Raw genomic sequence first — 20,643 nt, 5'->3', positions numbered from 1 at the left:
AAACTATACACGATACAGCCCCCCACACTATACAGTACAGCAGTATAGCACTCCCCCCCACTATACAGGCCCCCCCCCACTATACAGGCCCCCCACAGTATACAGCCCACCACACAGTATACAGGCCCCCCACACAATATACAGCCCACCACACAATATACAGCCCACCACACAATATACAGCCCACCACACAATATACAGCCCACCACACAATATACAGCCCACCACACAGTATACAGCCCACCACACAGTATACAGCACCCCACTATACAGTAGTTTACAGTATATTAACATAACAGCCCCTGTCACCTTTTTCTGATGTAATCTTTACACAAAAAAGCTCCACAGTTAACTTCTGAAACACTCAGTAGGACCTGTGATGACCTCATAGCCATGTGACCAGTAATTGCTAGGTTACTGGTCACATGGTAATGATGTCATTAAGGTCCTAGAGCAAAACTCATTAAGGTCCTAGAATTAAGATCATTAACACAGTACGATCATGATGCCTGTGTAGCCGACAGCCTGACACCCGGGGCAGTAGCTGGCAGGGCTCAAGAGGCAGCTGCCTTGGGCCCCCCAGGAGCAACTGGGCCCAGGGCAGCTGCCCCTTTTGCCCCTTGGTAAAGACGGCCCTGTCTCTGATCTTTTTACTACAAAATCACAGTGAGATAAAATTGGCACTGTGATTTTGTAGAAAAAAGGTTAGAGAGAGGCAAAAATCATTATCAATCATTTTAATGCTCCGTGTCTCTGCTGTCCGGAAAGGGGCTTGGCACTCTTTCACGAAGCGGATTCCACGCACGGGTTCTGCTCGTATGAAAGAGCCCTAAGTCTGACAGTAAGTCTATGTATATCAGAACAGATCAAGTATGAATGGCATAGCAGGTGAACAAGATGCACAGGGTTATTACACTTAGCCTGCACTGTCCTGCATTCTCCCTATGAACTTCTTACAGTCTCTCCCTACAATCTCTCTGCAAGATCCTTCTCCAATTTTCTTTTTTTAACTGTTTATAGCAACACTGTCTTTCGTGCATTTCACATCTCTCCCTAAACTTAGCTCACAGAGAAATGTGAGATCACGGAGGATGGCTATCTTTGGATTGGCTGGCTGTTGATTTTGCTTTCCTGGGCTTCTTTCTTTCACTTTGTAACACGTGTAGCTACATCACGGGTTTTGTGAGGTGCCGAAAGGGCAAACATAATGCAATTAGACTAATGAACTTCATACATCATGCCAAGCTTATGCATACTCCTTTGCTGCTCCTAGTTACTGATGCCGATAGGGCTTTCAATAGCGTAGCTTGGGACTATATGCACCATGCTCTTCTCGCCTTTAATGCGCCCCCTTCCTATATTGAAGCCATATTTCCACTTTACAAAGCCCCTACGGCTACAATAGCCAATGGGACCATACAGGGTGTCCTCTATCCCTCTCGCTATTCATCTTAGTCATGGAGACCTTACTGCAGAGCCTGCGGAGGGACAAGCTATTGCGTGGCCTTGTTGTGGGTAACTCCACTCATGCATTTGCCGATGGTTTACTTTCAATATTGACATACCCTCCTTAGGCTCTTCCTCACAAACTCCACCAATTCAAGCTTTTTGTATCCCTCTCTAATTTCAAAGTCAATTATGATAAATTGGAGATTTTAAATGTTTCTATACCAGAGGATTAGTTATGACTTCTTGAACCCTCCACACTCTTTAAATGACTTCAATCTTCAATCACCTACTTGGGTATTCAGCTTCCAGGAGACCATCTGGATTTACTTGACTTTATACCGAAAACCTCCTCCCTCTTACATTGCTTATATCTCCTGAATGGGATGCAAGAGTCTCCTCCAAAAGTATGTAATGCCCTATTTATTCTACATTATGCAGATGGTTCCCATCCATTTACCAAAACACTTTTTCTTGTCCATCCATAAGCGATTCTTCTCCTTCCTATGGAAACAGAGGAGATTACAGTTTCCCCTCTGCCTAATGCAAAAGAAAACCATTGGTGGCCTTGGGCTACCCAATTTGGAAGGCTATTATCAAGCTATACATCTTCAAAGATGTTTGGATATTGTCTCTTGTGCGCTTTCTATATTGTGAGATGAACTAGAATTAGCTTTTTTTTATTTATTGGATCTCTTGAATATCCTTTGGTTACATAAGCAGCCTCATGTCACCCTAATCACAAACCCCTTCCTCAGAGGCACCTTAGATGTCTGGTGCCGCTTGGAGAAATCGCAGAATTTATTCCCACCATCCTCACATTTGACTCCTGCTGTCACGGAAGGTGTACAGGAAACAAGACAATGCAAAATGAATATATGACTCACTGGATCCAAAACTAAGGAACAAAAGGGAGACCCCTGCATCAGACCTGGCTCTCTCCCTGTCTGCTCAGTCTATGCGAAAATCCCAATGGTGGATGATCGCATATCCACGTACCTCAAGTATATACCACCTGAACGCCCTACAATAGTGAGGGGACACGACCACCGGCTCCCTACACTAGACACGGAGGGAGTCAGGGTCACCTGGGATCCAGCAAACAGAAAATCACAAATAAATGTACAGCACTTATCTTTTAGAAGGCTGGAAGATAGGATCAGCATGCACACACACTCCAGGAAGTTGTATAAGCCGCACACTAATGCATTATGGGGAGGAATTTAAAGGGATGCAATCAGTCCAACTACATGACAGCTGAGAGAGGCTAACGAGATGAGCAACTGAAATTCAAAACAAAGAAAACTCAAGGAGGAGGTTCTGAAAGGCTTCTGTCAGAGCTTCTCAGCTGTCCGGTTGTGACACCTGCTTCCTCGAATGGTGGGTGTGGACACTTAGTGAACAGGAGAATTATGGATTCTCCTTTCCACTCATACATTATCAGATCTCACTCTTTCTAATAATATGGCTACTGCAGACCTGGTAAGTACAGTCACTGGCTCTCCCTCCGTTTCCTTATACATATCAACCATACTCGGCACTCTTTCAGACATTTATTCAGATAGCACACAGTTATCAGGGACTTACAATGGTTTGAAAACTAATACTCACCTATAAGTCCTCCAGGCACAGAATATCAACACTTTATTCCTGATTCAGCGTGCCTCCCCTTCACCTCACTTCCTTAGCCTTTGGGAGGAGGAGTTGGGGATCAGCAGAGCAGAAGACACTTGTTGTTAGTAACTATGTTACTTCTCTAGATCCATGAAACTTTAGGAAAGTCATTAAACGTTTCTATCCAGAAGTTATAGGATATAGCAGAACTATTGTATCAACTTGGATTCTCTTAAAGACAATTATGCTGGAGATGTGGCTTGGGAGTGGGGTTCTTGTATCATATCTGGTATACGCTCATTACTGCTTTTTGGAAAGATGTAGGCTGTCACATTAGGAATATATGTTTACCTCCCTTTATCGTATCCACGAAAATGACAATAGGCTTCCCGACCACCATATTTCGCCCTTCCATGTGCAACTTAATTATGCTTCTGTCTGGAGCCAAATGTTTCATCCTATTGTTGTGGTTACAGAAGCAGCCGTCATTGATTTCTCTATGGATAGAAAAGATTAACCAAATCTAACGTCTGGAGGAACTGGCTAGCTGGCAGACACAAAACCATTAGTCTTTTGTATGTATCAGGGGGCCCTGGCAGCAATTTATCTTTAAAAAATTACAGTCATGTGAAAAAATTAGGACACCCTTTGAAAGCATGTGGTTTTTTGTAACATTTTTAATAAAAGGTTATTTCATCTCCGTTTCAACAATACAGAGAGATTAAAGTAATCCAACTAAACAAAGAAAACTGAAGAAAAGTCTTTTCAAGATCTTCTGTAAATGTCATTCTACAAAAATGCCTATTCTAACTGAGGAAAAAGATAGGACACCCTCACATGTATTCCCTCTTAAATTGGCTCAGATCTCACACAGGTATATCACACCAGGTGCACATAATTAGTAGATCGTTACTCTGCATGTTGAATGAGGCTTGCCCTATTTAAACCTCAGACATTTAGTTTGGTGTGCTCCTGACTGTTGAAGTGAGAGTGAGCACCATGGTGAGAGCAAAAGAGCTGTCAGAGGACTTCAGAAAAAAGATTGTAGCAGCCTATGAGTCTGGGAAGGGATTTAAAAAGATCTCAAAAGATTTTGAAATCAGCCATTCCACTGTCCGGAAGATAGTCTACAAGTGGAGGGCTTTCAAAACAACTGCCAACATGCCCAGGACTGGTCGCCCCAGCAAGTTCACCCCAAGAGCAGACCGCAAGATGCTAAAAGAGGTCTCCAAAAACCCTAAAGTGTCATCTCGAGAACTACAGCAGGCTCTGGCTACTGTTGATGTAGAAGTACATGCCTCTACAATCAGAAAGAGACTGTACAAGTTTAACTTGCATGGGAGGTGTGCAAGGAGGAAACCTTTGCTTTCCAAGAGAAACATCGAGGCCAGACTGACATTTGCCAGAGATAAAGTTGACAAAGACCAGGACTTCTGGAATAATGTTCTTTGGACAGATGAGTCCAAAATTGAATTATTTGGACACAACAGCAGAGGACATGTTTGGCGTAAACCAAACACAGCATTCCAAGAAAAGAACCTCATACCAACTGTGAAGCATGGAGGTGGAAGTGTCATGGTTTGGGGCTGCTTTGCTGCAGCAGGACCTGGTCAGCTCACCATCATAGAATCCACGATGAATTCTACTGTGTATCAGAAGGTGCTTGAAGAACATGTGAGACCATCAGTTAGAAAATTAAAGCTGAAGCGGAACTGGACCATGCAACATGACAATGACCCAAAACATACTAGTAAATCAACCAAAGATTGGCTGAAAAAGAAGAAATGGAGAGTCCTGGAATGGCCAAGTCAAAGTCCAGATTTGAATCCCATTGAGATGCTGTGGGGTGACTTGAAAAGGGCTGTACGTGCAAGAAACCCCTCAAACATCTCACAGCTGAAAAAGTTCTGCATTGAGGAGTGGGGTAAAATGTCCTCAGACCGATGTCGAAGACTGGTAGATGGCTACAAGAACCGTCTCACTGCAGTTATTTCAGCCAAAGGAGGTAACACTCGCTATTAGGGGCAAGGGTGTCCTATCTTTTTCCTCAGTTAGAATAGGCATTTTTGTAGAATGACATTTACAGAAGATCTTGAAAAGACTTTTCTTCAGTTTTCTTTGTTTAGTTGGATTACTTTAATCTCTCTGTATTGTTGAAACGGAGATGAAATAACCTTTTATTAAAAATGTTACAAAAAACCACATGCTTTCAAAGGGTGTCCTAATTTTTTCACATGACTGTATATACTCTTTCACGGATGTGCCCTTTCTCAGGTGACAGTTGGCCGGCCTGGTACATGCCTTTAGGAGTGATATAGTTACATAAAATTGAATACCTAGCTTGTACACTAACCCTCCACAATTGTTCCTTGTACTTTCATTGCTTTTTGGATTATGTTGTTGGCCTAATCTAACTTCATATGGGAAAATTCCAATGTATACATTTCTTATATGCTTAAATCGTTTGTTATACACTAGAGAGGACTTCTCTGATACCTGTTTAACTCCTAGTATTGCGATGTATGTTATATACTTTCTGAGTTTTTTATACTGACAACCTATCCTCAGGATCATCAGTATCTGATCAGTGGGGATCCAACACCCAGGACGCTTGCCAATCAGCTGTTTGAGGAGACTGCAGCACACCGTTGAGCGCCGCTGCCTCCTCACAGCACCTCACATTGTAAAGTGGCTGTGCTTGGCATCGCAGCTCAGCCCTACTCACTTAACTGGGACTGAGCTGAGCCTAGGCCATGTGACCGATGTGGCCTAGTGTAAGAGAGGTTATCAGTATACCTTTTAATAAATCTGCCTCTGTATATACATATCATGTGTTGGTTCTTGCAATCAGTTCAAAAGTGAAACCATTCTGATAATAATTCTAAGAATGCTTTTCCCGCTTTTTTACCAGTCAAAATTTTCCTGACAAGTACATACAATCCTACAAGTTCATATTTTTAGCCCTGCGTAGAATAAGTGCTTTATATTAGTAGTGTTAGTGACTTTGTAATCGTAATGGAGAAGGTAAGTTAAACAGGCAGTTTTAGCTATATTTCATAGCAAAGTCGGCATTGGAATACCAGGCAAGGTGTCCCAGGTAGTGGTAGAATAAAATGCTTGCATTCCATTGTTAATTATTCTGCATTTTACTGTTTTAGCATTTAACTATTCTTTTTTTCATTTAGCAGCTATTTCACTTTTTTCTGACTATAAGACATACTTTTCCCCAAAAGTGAGGAAAAAGTTGAAGTGCATCTTATAGTCCAAATGCTAATGAGCATGTGCAGCATAGCGGCCGGCAATGTACCAGTGTCACCAGAGTAAAAATTCGCTTGCATTCGCTTTATAAGAATATATTTTTTATTTTTCATCTCCAAATCCTAGGTGCGTTTAATAGTCTGAAAAATATTGTACACTGCACAATTCTTCTACACCAATTCTTTGTTATAATAAAAAAAAATATACATTGAAAGCTAAATAAGTAGACTGTTATGGCAAGGGAGAATGCCAGTAGGGGTAGTATGCCCCATATTTTTTTGCAGAATAAAAGACCATTTTCCACAATTCCATTCTCTCGTGTTATTTTTGGTCACTCCATACCAAAAGTATTCTGCATTTGTAAAAGATAAAAAATAAAAATAAAACAACAATATGCATGATACCTCCTGCATAAAATGACATCAGAACACAACACATTGATTCAGCATAAGGAAGGTCAAAAAGTTGTATTTGTTTAGTGTATAGCTTTGTCTTTCTTTTTTTTTTTCATGCAAGCTGTTGGTATCACCTTAGTTTAGGTATTTAACAATGCTGAAAGATTTCCAAAACGTGACCTGCAGCAATGGTGTACTATCTGCATATACTATAAAGCCAAGAGGTCTAATGATTGGTTGGTTTCCAGCCAAGACAAACATGGAGATGGTTAACCTCAGCTCAGGTCAATCATATTCCATTTCCTAATGGTGAACTGAACCCTTCCATAAGAGATCGTGCCATCTGCAACCAAGTAACAATCATAATGTCATAGTCAGTTGTCAAGTCTAAGGTTAAGTACCAAGTAGGATCCAGAAATATAATTAGGTGGCAGCTCTATTCTGAATTAAAATAAGTGCCTAAACAGCAAGCAATCTTGCTGAAGACCAGGTCAAACTAAGTGGTGGTGCAATCAATAAATCGCCCAACAAGAATGTAATGGCATAGAATGAATGTGGGCCTAACGCTGGAAATGTGTCCATAACCATGTAATAGAAGTAAACTATGTTACTTCTACTAAGCTTTTAGAGATGGTGATTACTGTCTAAGAGGCCTCATTATGATAGATGTTCCCAGGCCAGAGACTCATGGAGAGTGTAGGCCCCAGCTCAGGTCACCTCAATCCCTTTTTATAATGGACAAATTAAGAATGACAAACCAACCCTATGGTCACACCATTCGTATTTACTACAACAGATGGGAAGTGGAGTGAACAAATGAGGTTTAGTCAAACCTCTCTGAAAATGAGGATACATGGTGGAATGGGCACCAGGCATTCGGCTCATTTTCATGTTGGCCTTGTTTTTTTTTTTTTTTATGAAACAGGCTTAGTTTACTCCATACACTATGTTACTAGTTCATATATTGAGGGCATAGGTAGCTAATCATTGTTTTAGGTTGACTACAATAGATGAACTTGGCCTAGATTACACCATATAGGACGTTACTGGTTCATATACTGTGGCCATAGGTAGCTCATCATTTTAAAAAAATGAAATAGATATCAACAATCTTCCATTTCACTATCATCTGACAACAAAGTACAAATACAATGATGAAATCATCTCATTTTATGCTTAATTTCCCCCCTCCACCCCCCGTTTCTTTCCGCGGAGTCCCTGTATCTACACCAGCTACCATTGTTTCCAGTTGCCCCAGATCCGCAGCCAAGCTGCCTTTTTTTTTCGCAGTTTGAGCTAAAATATATTCATACTGCCTAACCTTATTCATTCGTTCCATCCACTCCTGAAAATTGGGGTGTTTTCTGATGCCCCAATATTTAACGATTATTATTTTGGCCAATGCGATGCCCCGGAGCCAAAGTATCTGCTCAATTTTATTTTTATCTGTCTCTGGGAATATGCCCAGGATAGCATAGTCAATGCAAGCTTGGTACTTCATAGGGGAGCTATCCTGCAATTTCCGAAATATTCGGATCCAATATTCATTTATCCCTGGGCATTCCCACAGCAGATGTTTATAATCTCCTCTATCTTTATTACATTTGTAACAGTTCTGATTCCTGTCTTTATAAATGATATGCAGTAGTGCTGGTGTATAGTAGAGGCGGTGTATGATTTTTAGAAGAATCCATGCATGGGCGGGTGAAACAGTCGATTTTTTTATATTTCTATACACTATGTTCCACGGGATGGGTTCCCCCTTTTGTAGATCTCTTTCCCATTTAGCCTCACCCCCAAATGTGATCCTATTCGTGTGTTCATGTTTTAACTTAGCATAGATGTGTGATATAGAGGTATTAACAGTCATATCTCGACAGAAATATAAAAAAGTGTTCTTTACAATATTCAGATAATTCTTATTTTCCGTGTAGTGGATAGCGTGACGAAGTTGTTCATATCGAAATTTGTCAATAAATCCTAATTCAGTGTCTGGTAAAATTTCATTTAAGGGCTTAATCTGTCCTTTATGAAAAACTTGTGTAATTAAATATATCCCGTGTTTTTCCCAATATTCTGCATCGCCCAGTTGCATAACATGTGGTAGGTTTACATTTCCCCACAGTGGGGTGTAATGGACTGCTTCAGATACGCCCACCATATCTCTAATTTGTTGCCAAATATACCCAAGCATTCTACTGAACGGGTTTATTATTGTTTTCTTCTTAAGAATACCAGTTTCGAGAATATGAAATAGATCCTCCCGGGGTCTATATTGCTCCCCATAAAGAGACCGAATGCATTTATTCCTTCGATTCCTCACACACCATCTCAATTGGGCAGCTAGATAGTACCCTTTTAGAAAAGGGATGGATATTCCGCCCTCCTCTTTATACAGATATTGTATCTTGATTCTGACTCGTTTTGCGGCCCCATATCAATTCGTTAACCACCTCCCGACCGCTGTACGCGTATATGCGTCCGGGAGGTGGTTGCTTTATTCCTCCTGGACGCATATACGCGTCTTCTCGCGAGACGCGAGATTTCCTGTGAACGCGCGCGCACAGGCGCGCGCGCTCACAGGAACGGAAGGTAAGCGAGTGGATCTCCAGCCTGCCAGCGGCGATCGTTCGCTGGCAGGCTGGAGATCCGAATTTTTTAACCCCTAACAGGTATATTAGACGCTGTTTTCATAACAGCGTCTAATATACCTCCTACCTGGTCCTCTGGTGGTCCCTTTTGTTAGGATCGACCACCAGAGGACTCAGGTAGGTCAGTACAGTCACACCAAACACTACACTACACTACACCCCCCCCCCCGTCACTTATTAACCCCTTATAAACCCCTGATCACCCATGATCACCCCATATAAACTCCCTGATCACCCCCCTGTCATTGATCACCGCCCTGTCATTGATCACCCCCCTGTCAGGCTCCGTTCAGACGTCCGTATGATTTTTACGGATCCACGGATCGGATCCGCAAAACGCATACGGACGTCTAAATGGAGCCTTACAGGGGGGTGATCAATGACAGGCGGGTGATCACCCATATACACTCCCTGATCACCCCCTGTCATTGATCACCCCCCTGTCATTGATCACCCCCCTGTAAGGCTCCATTCAGACGTCCGCATGATTTTTACGGATCCGATCCATGTATCCATGGATCCGTAAAAATCATGCGGACGTCTGAATGGAGCCTTACAGGGGGGGTGATCAGTGACAGGGGGGTGATTACCCTGATCACCCCCTGTCATTGATAACCCCCCTGTAAGGCTCCATTCAGACGTCCGTATGCGTTCTGTGGATCCGATCCATGTATCCATGGATCCGTAAAAAATCATGCGGACGTCTGAATGGAGCCTTACAGGGGGGGGTGATCAGTGACAGGGGGGTGATCACCCTGATTACCCTGATCACCCCTGTCATTGATAACCCCCCTGTAAGGCTCCATTCAGACGTCCGCATGCGTTCTGTGGATCCGATACATGTATCCATGGATCCGTAAAAAATCATGCGGATGTCTGAATGGAGCCTTACAGGGGGGGTGATCAGTGACAGGGGGGTGATCACCCTGATTACCCTGATCACCCCCTGTCATTGATAACCCCCCTGTAAGGCTCCATTCAGACGTCCGTATGCGTTCTGTGGATCCGATCCATGTATCCATGGATCCGTAAAAAATCATGCGGATTTCTGAATGGAGCCTTACTGGGGGGGTGATCAGTGACAGGGGGGTGATCACCCTTATTACCCTGATCACCCCCTGTCATTGATAACCCCCCTGTAAGGCTCCATTCAGACGTCCGCATGCGTTCTGTGGATCCGATCCATGGATCCGTAAAAAATCATGCGGATGTCTGAATGGAGCCTTACAGGGGGGGTGATCAATGACAGGGGGGTGATCAGGGAGTCTATATGGGTGATCACCCCCCTGTCATTGATCACCCCCCTGTCATTGATCACCCCCCCCCCCCTGGTAAGGCTCCATTCAGACATTTTTTTTGGCACAAGTTAGCGGAAATTTTTTGTTTGTTTTTGTTTTTTCTTACAAAGTCTCATATTCCACTAACTTGTGTCAAAAAATAAAATCTCACATGGACGCACCATACCCCTCACGGAATCCAAATGCGTAAACATTTTTAGACATTTATATTCCAGACTTCTTCTCACGCTTTAGGGCCCCTAAAAAGCCAGGGCAGTATAAATACCCCACATGTCACCCCATTTCGGAAAGAAGACACCCCAAGGTATTCCGTGAGGGGCATATTGAGTCCATGAAAGATTGAAATTTTTGTCCTAAGTTAGCGGAAAGTGAGACTTTGTGAGAAAAAAACAAAAAAAAATCAATATCCGCTAACTTATGCAAAAAAAAAAAAATTCTAGGAACTCGCCATGCCCCTCATTGAATACCTTGGGGTGTCTTCTTTCCAAAGTGGGGTCACATGTGGGGTATTTCTACTGCCCTGGCTTTTTAGGGGCCCGAAAGTGTGAGAAGAAGTCTGGGATCCAAATGTCTAAAAATGCCCTCCTAAAAGGAATTTGGGCCCCTTTGCGCATCTAGGCTGCAAAAAAGTGTCACACATCTGGTATCGCCGTACTCAGGAGAAGTTGGGCAATGTGTTTTGGGGTGTCATTTTACATATACCCATGCTGGGTGAGAGAAATATCTTGGTCAAATGCCAACTTTGTATAAAAAAATGGGAAAAGTTGTCTTTTGCCAAGATATTTCTCTCACCCAGCATGGGTATATGTAAAATGACCCCCCAAAAGACATTGCCCAACTTCTCCTGAGTACGGCGATACCACATGTGTGACACTTTTTTGCAGCCAAGGTGGGCAAAGGGGCACCTTTCGGATTTCGCAGGCCATTTTTTACACATTTTGATTGCAAGGTTCTTCTCACACATTTGGGCCCCTAAATTGCCAGGGCAGTATAACTACGCCACAAGTGACCCCATTTTGGAAAGAAGACACCCCAAGGTATTCCGTGAGGGGCATGGCGAGTTCCTAGAATTTTTTATTTTTTGTCGCAAGTTAGTGGAATATGAGACTTTGTAAGGAAAAAAGAGAAAAAAAAAAAATCATCATTTTCCGCTAACTTGTGACAAAAAATAAAAAATTCTAGGAACTCGCCATGCCCCTCACGGAATACCTTGGGGTGTCTTCTTTCCAAAATGGGGTCACTTGTGGCGTAGTTATACTGCCCTGGCAATTTAGGGGCCCAAATGTGTGAGAAGTACCTTGCAATCAAAATGTGTAAAAAATGGCCTGCAAAATCCGAAAGGTGCACTTTGGAATATGCGCCCCTTTGCCCACCTTGGCAGCAAAAAAGTGTGACACATCTGGTATCGCCGTACTCAGGAGAAGTTGGGGAATGTGTTTTGAGGTGTCATTTTACATATAACCATGCTGGGTGAGAGAAATATCTTGGCAAAAGACAACTTTTCCAATTTTTTATACAAAGTTGGCATTTGACCAAGATATTTTTCTCACCCAGCATGGGTATATGTAAAATGACACCCCAAAACACATTCCCCAACTTCTCCTGAGTACGGCGATACCAGATGTGTCACACTTTTTTGCTGCCAAGGTGGGCAAAGGGGCGCATATTCCAAAGTGCACCTTTTGGATTTCACCGGTCATTTTTTACACATTTTGATTGCAAAGTTCTTCTCACACATTTGGGCCCCTAAATTGCCAGGGCAGTATAACTACCCCACAAGTGACCCCATTTTGGAAAGAAGACACCCCAAGGTATTCTGTGAGGGGCATGGTGAGTTCCTAGAATTTTTTATTTTTTGTCGCAAGTTAGTGGAATATGAGACTTTGTAAGAAAAAAATAAAATAAAAAAATCATCATCATTTTCCGCTAACTTGTGACAAAAAATAAAAAGTTCTATGAACTCACTATGCCCATCAGCGAATACCTTAGGGTGTCTACTTAGGAAATGGGGTCATTTGTGGGGGTTTTCTACTGTTTGGGCATTGTAGAACCTCAGGAAACATGACAGGTGCTCAGAAAGTCAGAGCTGTTTCAAAAAGCGGAAATTCACATTTTTGTACCATAGTTTGTAAATGCTATAACTTTTACCCAAACCATTTTTTTTTTTGCCCAAACATTTTTTTTTTTATCAAAGACATGTAGAACAATAAATTTGGTGAAAAATTTATATATGGATGTCGTTTTTTTTGCTAAATTTTACAGCTGAAAGTGAAAAATGTCATTTTTTTGCAAAAAAATCGTTACATTTTGATTAATAACAAAAAAAGTAAAAATGCCAGCAGCAATGAAATACCACCAAATGAAAGCTCTATTAGTGAGAAGAAAAGGAGGTAAAATTCATTTGGGTGGTAAGTTGCATGACCGAGCGATAAACGGTGAAAGGAGTGTAGTGCCGAAGTGTAAAAAGTGCTCTGGTCATGAAGGGGGTTTCACCTAGCGGGGCTGAAGTGGTTAAAGAGGGTCTCTAATTTATTGAAAAATTTATCTTCTATCGTAATTGGGCTAGCATTGAATACATATAGTAACATTGGTAGCAATGTCATTTTTATGAGTGCTATACGGTTAATTTGTGATAGGGGGAGTTTTAGCCATATTCAAATTTTTTCCTTAACTCTGTCTATTATTGGGAGTATATTCAATTTCGTATAGTGTTCCAGTTTGGTCCCTATCTGAATGCCTAGATACAGTAGGGAGTCTGCTGGGGTCAATATGCTTAACCGAAAATTATGGCCGAGTGGGACCGTCTTAAAGGAAGGAATTTTGATTTCTCCCAGTTTATCTCATAACCAGATAGAGACCCAAACTCATCCAGATTTTCCATGACCCTAGGCAAGTTCTTGTACCCCTTCCCCAGAAATAGCAACATATCGTCCGCATAGAGACTTATTTTGTCGGCTTCACCCTCACACCCAAAGCCCGATATTCCCCCGTCTGCTCTAATTTTGCATGCGATTGGCTCCAGAAACAGCGAGAAGAGCAAGGGGGAGAGGGGTCAACCCTGGCGTCAGGGGGAAAGGGACAGAATATTCACCATTGATTCGGACCCTGGATACCGGATTTTGATACAAAATGCGGACCCATCTGGAGAAATATTCCCCTATTTTCACCCGCGACATCACTCTCCAGAGGAAGGGCCACTCCACCCTGTCGAAAGCCTTCGCGGCGTCCAAGGACAGGATGGAGCAGTCCCCCCCCACCCCCCATTTGGATATTCAAAAAAGCCCTCCTTACATTGTCCTGTATATTCCTTTTGGGGATGAACCCAGTTTGATCTACATGAACGACTTTGTGGATAACTGTTTTTAATCTATTGGCTAACAATTTGGCAAGAATTTTATCATCTGTATTCAACAGAGAGATGGGGCGATAGGATGTGACTGGCAGCGGGTCTTTCCCTTTTTTGGGGATTAAGGTGATGGTTGCTTCCATCCAAGAAGGTGGTAGGGACCCCATTATCCAAGATTGATTTAGTACCTCCAACATTTGGGGAAGGATAATTCCCTCATGTTTCTGGTATAATTCAAATGGAAAACCGTCCAACCCTGGGGATGTATTACCCTTGATTGATTGCAGCGTGGTCTGTAGCTCAGTCAATTGGATCGGCCTGTTCAGCCAATCAATGTCTTGTTGGTTAAATTCGGGAATCTTAATATTATCTAAATATTGGTCAATTTTTTCCCCCTGGTTTTTAGGCCCGACTTGGTATAACATCGAGAAGTATCGGGTAAATTCTTTTAAAATATCATCTGGGTCTCGTAGGATATCACCTGCCTCTGTCCTGATGCCAATGATGTTATTACTCCCTCTTTGATTTTGTACTATCATGGATAGCAATCTACTTGGTTTGCCGGACTCGCTGAAGCTTCTCAACCCTGAGAAGAACATTTTGTTCTGTGCTTTATTATATAAATATTGTTTATATTCATCTTGTACTTTTTTAAGTTGAAGTTGTTTCTCAGGGGAATTTACATTAGTAATCTCATTCATTATCTGGTTGAGCTTCCCTTCTATTTCTTTTTGAGTTTGGGCAAAGACGTTTTTCTGTTTCCTGATTTCATGTGAATAAATACCCCGAAGGTATGCCTTAAGCGAGTCCCAGACCATATGAATGTGTGTTGAGTGTGCATTATTACTCCAAAAGAACTTTATTTCTTCATTAATCTTATACAAATCCCTTATTAATGTCATCCGGTGGGGGTTAAGTTTACAAATTCTATTTAGATTTGGTTTATTAGGACTATCCAGTATTACCATAACCGGGCTATGGTCAGAGACCCCGTGACACTCATAATTCATTTTTTTAATCTTATTAATGAGTCCGGGGCTGGCGAGGGCCAGATCAACTCGAGACATGGACCTATATTTGTTGCTAAAACATGAAAAAACTTGCTTATATCCATAAAGAGATCGCCATATATCAATCAATGCCATCTCTTTACATATTCTCGATAGTACAGTACTTGGACCAGAATTAGATTCATAATTAGTTACGGTGGAAATCCTATCTTTTTTAATGTCCATGACCGAGTTGAAGTCGCCCATCACCAGCACCGGGCACTCCTCTCGTGCTGCAATGTATTCCATCAATTTACATAGTACAGTTGTTGTAAAAGGGGGTGGAATGTATATAAAAGCAATAATTCTCCTTTGCCCCTGCCAGTTACAGTGCAAAAAAATATACCTGCCCTCTTGATCAATTAACTGTTCTATTGGGTCATAGTCTACCTGTCTATGAATATAGACACTAATTCCCCTAGAATATGTGGAGTAGCAAGAATGGTATTCATGAGATGCCCATCTCCTTCCACCCAGCGCTGCCACTTTCTCACCTGTAAGGTGGGTTTCTAACAAAGCCACTACTGCTGGTAAGTGTCTAGAGACCAGATCAAACACTACGCATCTCTTAATTTTATCTGCAAAGCCGCGGATATTCCAGGTCAATATTCTAGACATTTTTTATTAGTGGGACAGCACTGGGTGGAATAGCAGGAGCCCCCCCAACCGTGTACGCTCAAAACCCCAACAGTTCCCCGCGGAAAGAAACCCCCCCCACCCCCCCATCCCATTCTGACCTGCGAGTCGCAAACTGCGGCTCATAGGTCTCTAACTGTAGACTATCCCCCCCTCCCCGCCGACGACCCCCCCCCCCCCGGATCCTCCCCACCACAGCCATGAGCGAATTATTTAATGCCCTGAGCGTCCATCCAGTCAGCTACATCACTTGGGTTGGAGAAGAATTGAACGGTTTCTTTATAGATAACCCGTAGTTTCGCGGGGTACATCATGGAGTATTTAATTGAGCTTGTATCAGTCTCTTTTTAACATCTTTATATTGTCTTCTTTTATCTTGCGTAACTTTAGAAAAGTCCGGGTATATCTCTATATTAGCGTCGTTATATTTCACCGTTTGAATCTATATTTTCCATCTAAGGATATTATCCCGATCCCTTGAAGAGCTCATCTTAATTAACATAGGCCTTGGTGCTAGCCCTGGTGGGGGTTTTCTTGTTGGAATGCGGTATGCTCTCTCCACTATGGGTGTTATATCCACTCCTGTACCCGTTACATTATTTGACAGCCATTTTTGTATAAAACTTATGGGGTCATCTTTTTCTGCTCCTTCCGGGAATCCCACTAATTTAAGATTGTCTCTCCGGGATCTGTCCTCTAAATCCGCCATTTTTTCCTTCAGTGCCTTATTATCACTCTCTACTGTTGCCATCCTTTTTTTAATCTGCCTGGATTCTTTTTGCAGTTCAGTAGTTAGAGTTTCGTACTCTTTAATGCGTTGCCTCATTTTATTTAAGTCGTCCCGGATTACCGAAATGTCGGACTGCACTGCTGCCAACGTACTTAATGATTGATTAGTTGTTTTAACGGCTTCCAGTATACCCGCTAGTTTGTGATCTATAGTACTCATCTGGTTTTCGGCTTCCGCTACCTGATTTCCTCCCGCCTTCTTTAGTGGGATTTCGCTCTCTTCATCGTCCCCGATCTGTGATATTTGTTTCTGATTCCCCCTTGTCTTAGTTAATGGGGGTGGGGATTTAAGGTATTTATCAAGCTGCGTCCTTGCAGCTCCCCCTTTGGGTGAGGAGGTTCCGATAGACTTTCTGTTTTGTAATTTGGGGGCCTTTTTTTTTTTTTTTTTTTTTTTTTTTTTTTTTTTAAGTTGTCCCCTTCCCCTTTCCCCCCTTTACACGGTTACCTCAGGATCAGTTTTGTGCAGGGCACGATATTTCCATACACACATTCAAGAGCATCTTGGGGCACCCAGGCGGAATAAATAAATCCGGGGATCTTACATATACGGCCCCAGTATCCTAAATCACGGGAAGCTCCAGAAATGTGATTGCCCCGATTCTAGGGCTAATAGATTCCAGGCTCTGGGGCTCAGAGGAGTAGTGGAGCGGTTTTCACCCCGGAGTAATACAGTGCAATGTCCCGCAACAGGATAAGGGCAGCGTTAATGTACACTGGTAGATTAATATAATACCCAAAGACTGCAGTTTAGCCACAACTATTATCACAGCGGTCCCGCAGAGGGGTCCGATAGGGCCGAGGCAGATGGGGCAGCGTATAGAAAACCGGCCGATACCGTGTCAGCTGGTAGGGAAGGGGGAGACAACCTCTCCCAGTCGGACAGCGCCCCTCTCTTCAGGGCCCCCCAGAGAACATGGCAGCAGGGCGGATAGGACATCAGAAACAGCCCTCATAAGGCACTCAGATTCAAACGGCCGCTCCTTGCGGGCAGCACCAGGCAAATATGGCTCCCCTGAATGGCACCGCGCCGGGGGACGTCTACTCACACCTCACCGCGCCGCGACTACCAGAATCCGGACACCGCATGGAACCTCCAGCTCAAGGCAGGCACAGATGGAGCAGCCTGGGACCGCAGGTATCCCTGGTAGGGACCCCGGACATCCAGCCTCCAACGACGGCACAGCGGGGGAGACACAGCAGCGCTCTGAAGAGTGGATAGGGACACTGGACATCCAGCCTCAGACGCCGGCTCAGCAGAGGGAGCAGCCGTGCCCCAACGTGTGGGGGAGGACCGGCTGGGCCAGCAGAAAACACAGCAGGTCAGTCTCTCTCAACAGTCTTTCTCAGCAGGGAGTCCGGAGCAGCGGCATCATCGCCCATGCCGTGGCGGAAGCGGGAGCCGGAGCCTGCGTTGTGGGAGGGGGCGGACCTCCGCACGCCCATCTGTTCACGTCATGCCGCAGCGCCTCTCCACAGTGTATAGCTTTGTCATTATCACGTAAGTAACATTAAGAAAATTATGGCATCTTGAATGTACATATATTTGCTGGGTATTTATTGTCATAATAACATGTAATGTAGGTATAAAGTTCTACAAGCAGTATTCAGCTTAACATAGCAGGACATAGTAATGTAAACTGTATACAGACATATTTAAACTTGTATAATTGCTTTGCCGGTATTCTCTCCACTGAGCATTCCTATGAATCCAGCCGGCATGTTCTCAAAACCTTTGGTGATGTGTTCATGATATTTCACCTTACCCTAAAAGAAAATAATGAATGTTACTGTATCTTATAATAGTGTACATCTATATTAAACCACCAGATTCAGTATGTTATGAATTTTGTAGTTTCATGTGGAAATTTCAGATCCAAAAATAGTTCCTTTTTTCATATTGTTTGTTAATATGTTAAATTTACATTGATAAAACCTATATAGAGTATCACAGGTAGGGATGAGCGAAGCGAGCTTTGGATCCTAGATCCATCTATGTACAGCATTAAAATGGGCTCATGAGACTTTCGTGAATAACTTAGGCATTTGATTATTAAACTCGAAAAACATTTTAAAACAGGTATAAAAAATCGGCTTCAGTACCGACACCAATTTTGGAACCAAGTTTTAAAATGGCTTTAAAGTTGAGAAATCAAATCCCAAAGTTATTAACCATATTCAGTGATATCAATTAAAGCTGGCCATTTCTGCTACTGCAAGCCCAGTGCTATTGAAGCTAGTATTACATGCTGGCTATTTCCACAAAATGCAGTGCAATCTGCAGGCAGCATGATATAGAGCAGGAGGAGCAGAGAGGATAAATATATAGTTTTGTAGGAAAAGATTCAGTATAACTTGAAATTTATACATTTAAGGCCTCATGTACACGGCCGCGTTCCACGGCCGAGAGCGGATCGTGGAAACCCAGCCGGGATTCCTCCTGACAGCATGAGCGCACGGCGTCATTGGTTGCTTTGACGCCGTGCACTTCATGCAGCCGCTCCTGTACAGTAATACACTAGTATAGTGTATTACTGTACAGGAGCGGCTGCATGAAGCGCACGGCGTCATAGCAACCAATGACTCCAAGCGCTCATGCTGTCAGGAGGAATCCCGGCCGGGTTTCCACGGTCCGCTCTCGGCCGCGGAACACGGCCGTGTGCATGAGGCCTAAACCTCTGTATTTTCTCACTTCAGTTGCATACAGGGGAGATGTTATCAGTGATTGCATTCTCTGTGTAAGTGTGTATGCATAGATAGCTGTCAGTCACTAATAGTGGTACATGGGGGAGGTATTATCAGTGATTGATAGCATTCTATGTGCAAGTGTGTATTGTAGGAAGGCGTAAGGGTCCGCCATTGACGGAAGGTATGTGTCACCGAGATTCCTGGCCTTGGTGAGGTAAGAGCCGGTAATTTCATGTGTCAGCAGCAGCTAGTGCTGGCTAACATGGTTTTGCTATTTAGTATGGCTGTAAAGCCGATCCGGGCCGGCTATTACTGGGAGAAGCCAAAGTGCATGGTGGGTGGCTTCTCCACACGTTCCAGGCCGGGTCTTGGTTTGGGCTATAAAACACAGGCAGCACCGTCAGGTGGTAGGAATTTACTCCTCTCTGACAGTGAAACTCTGTCAGTCTCTGTGTTTGGACTTGGGAGTTTGGGCCTGGGTAAAGGCCTGCTACCTTGTTGGCTTGAGAGTAGGTGGTTTCTGCTATGTCCAAGGACTTCTGCATTGCTGCATGGTGTGAACAAACACCAGACTCAATGTGACTGTTTTCCTTAAAACTGATTCTTTGTTTTGCTTATCCTTATGTGTGAATAAACACTGAACTGTTTAACCACTTAAGGACCACAGGTTTATACCCCCCTAGTGACCAGGCCCTTTTTTACAAATCGGCACTCCACAACTTTAGCGGTTTATTGCTCGGTCATGCAACTTACCACCCAAATGAATTTTACCTCCTTTTCTTCTCACTAATAGAGCTTTCATTTGGTGGTATTTCATTGCCGCTGACATTTTTACTTTTTTTGTTATTAATCGAAATTTAACGATTTTTTTTGCAAAAAAATGACATTTTTCACTTTCAGCTGTAAAATTTTGCAAAAAAACGACATCCATATATACATTTTTCGCCAAATTTATTGTTCTACATGTCTTTGATAAAAAAAAAATGTTTGGGCAAAAAAAAAATGGTTTGGGTAAAAGTTATAGCATTTACAAACTATGGTACAAAAATGTGAATTTCCGCTTTTTGAAGCAGCTCTGACTTTCTGAGCACTTGTCATGTTTTCTGAGGTTCTACAATGCCCAAACAGTAGAAAAACCCCACAAATGACCCCATTTCGGAAAGTAGACACCCTAAGGTATTCACTGATGGGCATAGTGAGTTCATAGAACTTTTTATTTTTTGTCACAAGTTAGCGGAAAATGATGATGATTTTATTTTTTTAATTTTTTCTTACAAAGTCTCATATTCCACTAACTTGCGACAAAAAATAAAAAATTCTAAAAACTTGCCATGCCCCTCACGGAATACCTTGGGGTGTCTTCTTTCCAAAATGGGGTCACTTGTGGGGTAGTTATACTGCCCTGGCAATTTAGGGGCCCAAATGTGTGAGAAGAACTTTGCAATCAAAATGTGTAAAAAATGACCGGTGAAA

The 20,643-nt window shown here is 42.8% G+C and overlaps 1 protein-coding gene across 2 annotated transcripts in view; it reads right to left on the bottom strand.

The window, feature by feature from the left end:
* Window positions 1–18,019: 18,019 nt before the first annotated feature.
* The window catches only part of LOC122932067 (prostaglandin reductase 1-like), a 68,944-nt gene continuing 66,320 nt past the window's right edge, over window positions 18,020–20,643 (bottom strand). For both annotated transcript variants that reach the window (XM_044286263.1, XM_044286268.1), the window contains exon 10: window positions 18,020–18,249. In XM_044286263.1, coding sequence (XP_044142198.1) covers window positions 18,139–18,249 — 111 coding nt within the window. In that variant the 3' untranslated portion in view covers window positions 18,020–18,138. The remainder of the gene's footprint in view (window positions 18,250–20,643) is intronic.

Source organism: Bufo gargarizans, chromosome 1 (assembly GCF_014858855.1).
Source record: "Bufo gargarizans isolate SCDJY-AF-19 chromosome 1, ASM1485885v1, whole genome shotgun sequence".
NCBI lineage: Eukaryota > Metazoa > Chordata > Amphibia > Anura > Bufonidae > Bufo > Bufo gargarizans.
This window is presented reverse-complemented; position numbering and strand designations above follow the sequence as displayed.